The sequence below is a fragment of the Oncorhynchus clarkii genome, unplaced genomic scaffold, assembly GCF_045791955.1.
Source record: "Oncorhynchus clarkii lewisi isolate Uvic-CL-2024 unplaced genomic scaffold, UVic_Ocla_1.0 unplaced_contig_3036_pilon_pilon, whole genome shotgun sequence".
In the NCBI taxonomy this organism is placed as follows: Eukaryota; Metazoa; Chordata; class Actinopteri; order Salmoniformes; family Salmonidae; genus Oncorhynchus; species Oncorhynchus clarkii.
The window spans coordinates 62,120-73,131 of NW_027258470.1; the positions used below are offsets into that span (position 1 = coordinate 62,120).

The following is an 11,012-nucleotide window of genomic DNA, read 5'->3' on the forward strand; positions in this document are numbered from 1 at the left end:
ATATAACAATACATAAAACGTGTTAAACACCACAATGAGGACATTTGACCTACCGAGCAAGTTTTCAAAAGATCATTGTGTACAGTGCAAGGAAAAACACCAGAGTCACCTGAAATAGGGGCATAATTCATGTTGACATTTACAACGTCACATACGTAGGCGTTTCATCATTAAGACCTTGAGGAAATCATGTCTGGAGGGTGAAAAATCCCCAAACATTCTTTATATCACTTCCCCTGTCTGATACCTAGACTTTCTCTATGCCACAAAATCTAAAAGGTAGAAATGTCCTGTTTTAGGTCATTAAAATGTTCTGGGACTGGATAATCCCTGTCCTTTCTCCCGATTTATGAATTTTTGTATCCACAGATTCTCTGTTTTGAGAGAACGAGAGGTTTTACCAACATCACACAGCCCACATGGACATTTAATAATGTAGATAACATGGGTGGTGGAACACGTAATAAAGTAGATAACATGGGTGGTGGAACACGTAATAATGTAGATAACATGGGTGGTGGAACACGTAATAATGTAGATAACATGGGTGGTGGAACACGTAATCATGTAGATAACATGGGTGGTGGAACACGTAATCATGTAGATACCATGGGTGGTGGAACACGTAATCATGTAGATAACATGGGTGGTGGAACACGTAATCATGTAGATAACATGGGTGGTGGAACACGTAATCATGTAGATAACATGGGTGGTGGAACACGTAATCATGTAGATAACATGGGTAGTGGAACACGTAATCATGTAGATAACATGGGTGGTGGAACACGTAATCATGTAGATAACATGGGTGGTGGAACACGTAATCATGTAGATAACATGGGTGGTGGAACACGTAATCATGTCGATAACATGGGTGGTGGAACACGTAATAATGTAGATAACATGGGTGGTGGAACACGTAATAATGTAGATAACATGGGTGGTGGAACACGTAATAATGTAGATAACATGGGTGGTGGAACACGTAATAATGTTATTTATTTGGAACCGTTTTCCTGTGTGTGGGTGGCAGAAACATTCCCACTTCATCATATTGTTGCACTGTGTTCAACCTGTGCATTAATAGCTCCCAGTTGGAAGAGGGCGTAAAAGAGGCTGGCTGATTTACATTTTGTGGCTGGCAGTTGGCATGGACCAATTTATCGCGTAAATTGCGACCTCTCCTCGATACAATACGTGGTGGATTCTTAAATTCAGCTGGCAAAAGCTGGGTCCGTGGAATAAAACATGCCAGTGTTTTCTTGACAGCATCTCCCACTCTGTGTGAGTTCAAAGTGTATGTGGCGGTGAACATTACAGAGGGTTCTTTAACTCTAGTGGGTCTTTTTTTGTTGTAGCAGTTCATCTCGTATTTTTCTCCAATGCCACATTAAGATCTTCATCCACACGGCAGGGTAGCCTAGTGGTTAGAGTGTTGGACTTGTAACCGGAAGGTTGCAAGATCAAATCCCCGAGCCGACAAGTAAAAAATCTGTTGTTCTGTCCCTGAACAAGGCAGTTAACCCCCAGTAGGCTGTCATTTTTCTAAAATGTGTGGAGAGTATCCTCTTAGAACCCTATTGTCCATCTTCGCTGCTTTTTCTAGATAGTACTCTGTGGAGTGGCATATACTCTGAAAAACGGGCTTCTTGGAAGTCCTCTTCATAATGTCTCAGGGTGGATGCTGTCACCCTTGTAATAGAGTATTTCTGTCCGTTTTTTCTGTTGTAAGTTGTAAACAGAGTTCCATTTGATTTCTCAATCCACATATCGAGGTAATGAACACATTTAGTGTCCCATTCAATAGTGAATTTGAGATTGGGGTCAATGTCATTGAGTAATGCCATAAAATCTGACAGCTCTTCTCCCCCCCCCCCCAACACATATGCAAATAAATTCATCAATATATCAATACCACTCATTCAGGACTTTATTCAAAAATAGATTTTTGATTTTCCTTGTTCACAATACTTTCTTCAAAACAACCCACAAAGTTTAGCACTGAGCTCTGAGCGAATGTGGAGCCCATCGATGTTCCATTCATTTGGAGGTATCAAACCTATAAATCATTATCAAACCTATAATAGTTTGGTCAAAACACATTGAGCTCCAGAATGACGTTTATTGGTGGGTATTCGTTAGTATCTCTGTCTCTCAAATAGTGAGCTAAGGCTGCCAGCCCCCACTGTATGGGGAATGCTAGTATGTAGACTCTCAAAGTATATCTATAAGATATTATTTGTTTATTTTTTTTCAAGCAAACAACAATGTTGTTTGTGTGTGTACTCTTATCTTCTATACGTTGTGCTGCAGTAAAAGGTCCATTCTACCCAGGAACACTTCTAGTCTCCAAGTCCACAGAGTTTACACCCCCAGGAACACTTCTAGTCTCCAAGTCCACTGAGTTTACACCCCCAGGAACACTTCTAGTTTCCAAGTCCACAGAGTTTACACCCCCAGGAACACTTCTAGTCTCAAAGTCCACTGAGTTTACACCCCCAGGAACACTTCTAGTCTCCAAGTCCACAGAGTTTACACCCCCAGGAACACTTCTAGTCTCAAAGTCCACTGAGTTTACACCCCCAGGAACACTTCTAGTCTCCAAGTCCAATGAGTTTACACCCCCAGGATTGTCGCTGCTCATTTTGCGTCCCTTAAAGAGTGACCAATCAGCTTTAATCTACTTGTTTGTCATATTGGACATAAATATATGTGTCTATAAAGCCAGGGTCGAGCCTGAGTCTATAGAAGGGGTGGGAAAACTTGGCTCAAGGGCCACATCGGGATTTTGAAATTCACATTTTGGGGGGGACCAATTGTTTGTTAAATTCAATTTGCGGGGAACTCCCGAGTGGCGCAGCAGTCTAAGGCCCTGCATCGCAGTGTCACTACAGACACGGGTTCGATCCCAGGCTCTGTCACAGCTGGTCATGACTGGGAGACCCAGCATCGTCCGGGTTAGGAGAAGGTTTGAAAAGCTGAGATTTCCTTGTCCCATCCCGCTCCAGCGACTCCTGTGGCGGGCTGGGCGTATGCACGCTGACACGGTAGCCAGGTGTACGGTGTTTCCTCTGACACATTGGTGCGGCTGACTTCCGGGTTAAGCGGGCATTGTGTCAAGAAGCAGTGTGGCTTGGCTGGGTCGTGTTTCGGAGGACGCACGGCTCTCAACCTTCGCCTCTCCCAAGTCCATACGGGATTTGCAGCAATGGGACAAGACTGTAACTACCAATTGAGATGCCACGAAAAAGAGAAAAAGGAAACTTTTTTTTTTTTTTTAGGTTTAACTCAGCATCACTCTGTTACCTTGGAATTGTCCCTTATTCTAACACAAGAAAGTGCTTCTTTTTTTGGGGGGGGGGGGGGGGGGATTCCTGCTGGACAGGATGTGTGGATAGCTAGCTTAGATGTTTGTCTTTTCTAGAGCTATACCACGATCAAGGTTTGTGAAAATCACCCTGAACTCTTTTGGTCTCGTCTTTTAGATCCACCTCTAGCCTACCATGTCTGAATCGGGTTCTGGTTGTGGTGTTCCAGCCCAGAGAAGCTCACAGCTGGGTCCAGAGATGCTGTCAGTGATGCTGGATAACTGCAGTCAAACAGTGGAATTCAATGTGATTGTCAAGGAGGAGAGCGAGGAGAGAGAAATCAATGAGCAGGAGGAGGAAGAGAGAGAGGAGGACAGGAACTCTGTTGACTCAGGTAAATTCAGGCTAACATCCTCTTTGGTTCAGAGGTAAACAACCCAAAATAACCATTGATTTCCTGGTTCATTAAGAAATGTAAACTTACATATGTTTTTGGGTGTTGAATAAAATATTAATTCAGAATATTTAGGCAATTTAGCTGGCTAACTCATTGATTCTGGTTTGTAGTATAAACCCTCAGGCTTCTGTATGTGGGAAGGCGAATGCCAAAACAAAAATGTCTACAGACCAATGTGCAATGCATTGTAATTTGACAATTGTGTTATACAGTGGGGCAAAAAAGTATTTAGTCAGCCACCAATTGTGCAAGTTCTCCCACTTAAAAAGATGAGAGAGGCCTGTAATTTTCATCATAGGTACACTTCAACTATGACAGACGAAATGAGAAAAAAAATCCCGAAAATCACATTGTAAGTTTTTTATATGTGTGATGCAACAAGCCCATTGCAAAGTATTTATTTCAATACTCTGTTAATTATAATGACTGAATCCTGCATTATTAAACTGAAATACTTTGTTTCTCTCTGTCTGTTTCTTATCCTACATCTGTTCATATTCTTACAGGAGAGAGCCCCAACCCAGACTCAGTCAACAAGCCCAGTTCCACAGCATCAATACTACCTGGCCGTGGGAGTTACCCCTGTCCTCAATGTGAGAAGAGTTTCAGTTCCTCAACTAACCTAAAGAATCATCAAAGAGTGCACACTGGAGAGAAACCTTTTGACTGCTCAACATGTGGGAAGAGTTTCAGTGAGAAAGTAAACCTCAAGAGACATGAGAGAGTACATAGTGGAGAGAAGCCTTACCACTGTACCACATGTGGGAAGAACTTCAATCATTCAGGAAGCCTTAAGCAACATCTGCGAATACATACAGGGGAGAGACCTTACCATTGCTCTCTTTGCGGGAAGAGTTTCAGTCGGGCAGGAGACCTGAAGACTCATCAGAGATCCCACAGCGAAGAGAAGCCGTACCACTGCTCTCTTTGTGGGAAGAGTTTCAATCAGCCAGGAAACCTAAAAAGTCATCAGCGAATACACATTGGAGAGAAGCCTGCCTGTGCTTTAAATTTGATTGTCAAAGAGGAGGAGGATGAGAAGGAAATCGATGAGAAGGAAAAGAGAGAAGTTGAGGAAGAGGAAGAAAATAGTGGTGTAATTAACCTAGGTACATCAAGACTTCCTGGTCGTGGGAGTTACCCCTGTCCTCAATGTGGAAAGAGTTTCAGTTCTTCAGGTAATCTAAAAAATCATGAGAGAGTACATACTGGGGAGAAACCTTTCCACTGTGCCACATGTGGGAAGAGTTTCAGTGAAAAAGTCAACCTCACGAGACACGAGAGGGTACATAGTGGAGAGAAGCCTTACCACTGCACCCAATGTGGGAAGAGCTTCAATCATTCTGGAAGCCTTAAGGAACATCAAAGAGTACATACAGGGGAGAAGCCGTACCACTGCTCTCTTTGTTGGAAGAGTTTCAGTCAGCCAGGAAACCTTAAGAAACATCAGAGAATACATACAGGGGAGAAGCCTTACCACTGCTCTCTGTGCGGGAAGAATTTTCGTTTCGCAGGAGACCTAAAGAATCATCAGAGATCACACAGTGGAGAGAAGCCTTACCACTGCACTCAGTGTGGAGAGAGATTCACTCAGCTAAGAAGTCTAAAAAGGCATGAGAGAATATCCATTGGAGCGAAGCCTGCCTGTGCTTTCCATGTGATTGTCCAAGAGGAGGAGGAGGAGGGAGGAGAGAGAGAAGTTGAGGGAGAGGAGAGTAACGTGAAATAAAGGTGAAGTGAGGATACTTAAGCTAACTCAATAGCTATTGAAATTCACACCTTTCCTTGCAATGGCATCTTCTGTGACAACATGGTCATGGACAGCACCATTTAGGGCTATCTTCATCTTCTTTTACTTCTATGAGTGTATTGGAAGTTCACAAATGAACTCAACTTGAATACCACCACCACCTAATGTGCTGGAGAGTGTATTAATCTGACCTTTATTTTGACAGGGAGTCAATACTGAGACCGAGGTCTCTTTTCCAGATGAGGCCTGTAATAGCACCACAATACACATTAAACTACCAATTCATATACACATGAATACACAATAAACACATTAAACTACACATTCGTATGCACGTTAAAATACATGTTATTGTACACAACAATATACGAAAACCAAAACAAACATATTCGGTAACAAGGTCTCATAACAACCGTCTGAAAGGCCCTGAAGGCACTAATTCCTGCATTGTAAATCATTCCACACACAAGGCGCAAGGAAACGAAAGGCTGATCTACTTAAATCTCTAGACACCAAAGGAGTCTCTATAAAGTTAATAAATCCTCTTTTTTTCCCCTCCAATTTTCACCTAAAATGACATACCCAAATCTAACTGCCTGTAGCTCAGGACCTGAAGCAAGGATATGCATATTCTTGATACTCCCAGGAATGATGGATCATTAACTTATACATTAACTTTCACACATCTAGATGGCCGGGCAGGTTGGGTGTGGAGCCAGAGACAGCAGGGGTTCAACCTGGAGAACCCAGTTCCTATATTTAAATAGAACAATAACAATTTAATGTATCAAATAAAACTATGCTACATTTTATCTCTGGCTGTGCTAAATTTTTGTTGTTGTTATGCATTCTCCTCAAACAATAGCATATGGTATTTTTCCTCTATAATAGCTACTGTAAATTGAACAGTGCAGTAAGATTAGCAAGAATTTAAGCTTTCTGCCCATATAAGACATGTCTATGTCCTGCAAAGTTTGCCGTTACTTACAATAGTTATGCTAATCAAATTAGCGCACATTAGCACAACCGTCCCGGTATAGGGACACCGATCCCGTAGAGGTTTTTAACCAACCCTGTGAACGGGTTTGAGGCAGCTGCTCTTTTATAAATAGTATCACCATAATTGAGAACAGGTAGACAGGTTGACTGCCAAATCTGTTTCCTGCTGACTGTAGAGAGACTAGATCTGTTTTTGTAAAAAATAAAAACAAATAAAAAACAGCTCATCGGTCTAGTTGGCCATTGTGACGTCATACATTTCATTGTAAACATTGGATGGTGAGAACAGAGGATTTTTACCACCAGCCAATGTGATGACATCACAGAAGCTCTCGCCATTCAAACTTCCTGTCAGTTCATTATGAACGCTTTAAAATGTGATGACGTCACAGAAGCTCTCGCCATTCACACTTCCTGCCAGTTCATTGTGAACTCTTTAACCTATTTTATATCCAGCAATGTTCTTCTTTCCCCATTTTTTTATTTAATTTTTTTTTTTATTGCTCAAAATAAGTGACCAAACTACAGGGTTTTTAGGGAAGGGTTTAGCATGTCTAAACTGCTAAAGGTTTCCAAAAAGCACAGTGGTCTCCATCATTGGGTTCTGGAAGGGTTTAACATGTCTAAACTGCTGAAGGTTTCCAAAAAGCACAGTGGTCTCCATCATTGGGTTCTGGAAGGGTTTAACATGTCTAAACTGCTGAAGGTTTCCAAAAAGCACAGTGGTCTCCATCATTGGGTTCTGGAAGGGTTTAACATGTCTAAACTGCTGAAGTTTTCCCAAAAGCACAGTGGTCTCCATCATTGGGTTAGGGAAAAAATATGGAACTACCCAGAATTGGCCTGGAGCTGGCCATCTGACCAATCTGAGCAACCGGGGCAAGAAGGACCTTGTTCAGGCAGGTGACCAAGAACCCAATGACCACTGACGGAATTCCAGTGTTCCTGGGCTGAGATGGGAGAACCTGCCAGAAGGACAACCGTCTCCACAGAGCACTTTATCTGGACTTAATGGGAGAGTGGCCAGACGGAAGCCACTCCTAAGAAAAACGCACATGACAGCAGGCCTGGAGTTTGCAAAGAGGCACGTTAAAAAGACTCTGAGAGCATAAAGGCAAAAATATTCTGTGGTCTGATGAGACAAACATTTTAACTATTTGGCCTGAATGCAAAGCTCTATGTCTGAAGGGCAAAAAAACAGGAACAGTTCATCATTCGTCAAACACTATCCCTACCATGAAGCATGGTGCTGGCAGCGCAATGCTTTTCAGTGGCAGGTACTGGGAAGCATGGTGGTGGCAGCGTGATGCTTTTCAGTGGCAGGTACTGGGAAGCATGGTGGTGGCAGCGTGATGCTTTTCAGTGGCAGGTACTGGGAAGCATGGTGGTGGCAGCGTAATGCTATTCAGTGGCAGGTACTGGAAAGACTGATAAGGATATAGGGAACAATGAATGAAACCAAATTAGGGCTGACCCCATTTTTAGTCTACTGGTTGATTGTTTGGTCGATAGTTTGTTGGTCGGCTGAGATTTCTTTAGGTGTGCAGTCAGAAATATATATATATATGTATATGTGTGTATATATATATATATATATATATATATATATATATATATGTGTGTATAGCCGTTGAATTTGCCACCATTTCCTAGACCATGTTGCTATGTGCATAACAGCAAAGTTAACCCTCATATTGGTGTTGTTTACACTATTCCCAACGGGCAGAATAATATTATTGTAATCTTAAAACAGCCTCTGTTTGTCACGCATAATATGCACGCAGCTCTGGCTCCTATACCCTCCCTCCTTTCTCTTGATCTCGTGCATCTTTGTTGTTATTGTCGTGATCGTCATTATAATAACGTAATTGTCATTCGTAGGCTTCTTATAATAGGACTCTTCTATAACCACCATCGAGCTGTGGGCTTAAGAGCGCGTCCTGTTTTAGTCTTAATACTGTAACGTCGCTCTGTGTCAATCAATCATTTGTTCGTGTCGTGTCATCGCACAGCATGCGAGTCATTCATGCAATCAATCATTTGTTTGTTTCGTTTCGTGTCATCGCACAGCATGCGAGTCATTCACGCAATCAATCATTTGTTTGTTTCGTTTCGTGTCATCGCACAGCATGCGAGTCATTCATGCAATCAATCATTTGTTTGTTTCGTTTCGTGTCATCGCACAGCATGCGAGTCATTCATGCAATCAATCCTTTGTTCGTTTCGTGTCGTGTCATCGCACAGCATGCGAGTCATTCATGCAATCAAGCATTTTAGTTTTAACATGAAAGAACAAAGGGAGTTTTGGGTAATTAGCCTGAACAATAAATAAACCGGCCTAAACAATAAATAAACCGGCCTAAACAATACATAAACCGGCCTAAACAATACATAAACCGGCCTAAACAATAAATAAACCGGCCTAAACAATACATAAACCGGCCTAAACAACACATAAACCGGCCTAAACAATACATAAACCGGCCTGAACAATACATAAACTGGCCTAAACAATACATAAACCGGCCTAAACAATACATAAACCGGCCTAAACAATACATAAACCGGCCTAAACAACACATAAACTGGCCTAAACAATAAATAAACCGGCCTAAACAATACATAAACCGGCCTAAACAATACATAAACCGGCCTAAACAATACATAAACCGGCCTAAACAATAAATAAACCGGCCTAAACAATACATAAACCGGCCTAAACAATAAATAAACCGGCCTAAACAATACATAAACCGGCCTAAACAATACATAAACCGGCCTAAACAATACATAAACCGGCCTAAACAATACATAAACCGGCCTAAACAATACATAAACCGGCCTAAACAATACATAAACCGGCCTAAACAATAAATAAACCGGCCTAAACAATACACAAACCAGCCTAAACAATAAATAAACCGGCCTAAACAATACATAAACCGGCCTAAACAATAAATAAACCGGCCTAAACAATACATAAACCGGCCTAAACAATAAATAAACCGGCCTAAACAATACATAAACCGGCCTAAACAATAAATAAACCGGCCTAAACAATACATAAACCGGCCTAAACAATACATAAACCGGCCTAAACAATAAATAGACCGGCCTAAACAATACATAAACCGGCCTAAACAACACACAAACCGGCCTAAACAATAAATAAACCGGCCTGAACAATAAATAAACCGGCCTAAACAACACACAAACCGGCCTAAACAATAAATAAACCGGCCTGAACAATACATAAACCGGCCTAAACAATACATAAACCGGCCTAAACAATAAATAAACCGGCCTAAACAACACACAAACCGGCCTAAACAATAAATAAACCGGCCTGAACAATATATAAACCGGCCTAAACAATACATAAACCGGCCTAAACAATACATAAACCGGCCTAAACAATAAATAAACCGGCCTAAACAATACATAAACCGGCCTAAACAATACATAAACCGGCCTAAACAATAAATAAACCGGCCTAAACAATACATAAACCGGCCTAAACAACACACAAACCGGCCTAAACAATAAATAAACCGGCCTGAACAATAAATAAACCGGCCTAAACAATACATAAACCGGCCTAAACAATAAATAAACCGGCCTAAACAACACACAAACCGGCCTAAACAATAAATAAACCGGCCTGAACAATACATAAACCGGCCTAAACAATACATAAACCGGCCTAAACAATAAATAAACCGGCCTAAACAACACATAAACCGCAATTCACAAATCCATGCAACTGTTTTACTCTTTGCTGTAATAAAGGATTTATATATTTTTTCTTTTACAAAAAAATGAATTTAGTGTTGTTTACGCTGTTCCAAACATGTTTCAAGGGTTGAGGGAGTAGGGAATGTTTTTCCGAAACAAATTATGTATTTTGGTAACAGACTTTTTGAGTCAAAAGAAACAAGTAAGAAACACAATGGGTGTAATTATGGCGCAGCTTCAGCACTGACAGTGGAGATAAACACTGTGGTGTGGGGCCTGTTCACTGCAGTAGGGAGGAGAAATGGTGCGCTTAAAGCATCAGACAAGCTCAGTGCATATAGTTGATTTTTATTCAAACACATATGGAAAAATACACGTTTAAACATTTCGACCAATCGATTGGTCAAAAAAAAACAGACGACTCTCGGTCGACCAATTTCTACATTTTTTGTAGGGAAAAGCTCTAAGCCAAATAAAGGCAAATCCTTAATGAGAACATGCTTCAGAGTGCAAACGACCTTAGACTGGGGTGAAGATGACTTTCCAACAGGACAATGACCCCAAGCATACAGCCAAAGAAATGCTGGAATTACTTTAGAACAAAAATGTGAAAATCCTTGAGTGGCCCAGCTAAAGCCCAGACTTGAATCCCATTGAAAATCTGTGGAAAGACTTGAAGATTGCTGTTCACTACTGCTCCCCATCTAACTCAACAGAGCTTGAAAAAGGCTGCAAGGAAGAATGGGTGTAATCCAGATGT

At 41.4% G+C, this 11,012-nt stretch overlaps 1 protein-coding gene across 1 annotated transcript; it reads left to right on the plus strand.

Moving 5' to 3' along the window:
- Nucleotides 1-3,506: 3,506 nt before the first annotated feature.
- Nucleotides 3,507-5,497, plus strand: LOC139397087 (zinc finger protein 271-like). The gene is made up of 2 exons (XM_071143952.1): nucleotides 3,507-3,705; nucleotides 4,275-5,497. Exons 1-2 carry the CDS (start codon nucleotides 3,507-3,509, stop codon nucleotides 5,495-5,497), a joined length of 1,422 nt encoding a protein of 473 aa, XP_071000053.1.
- The last annotated feature ends 5,515 nt before the right edge of the window (nucleotides 5,498-11,012 follow it).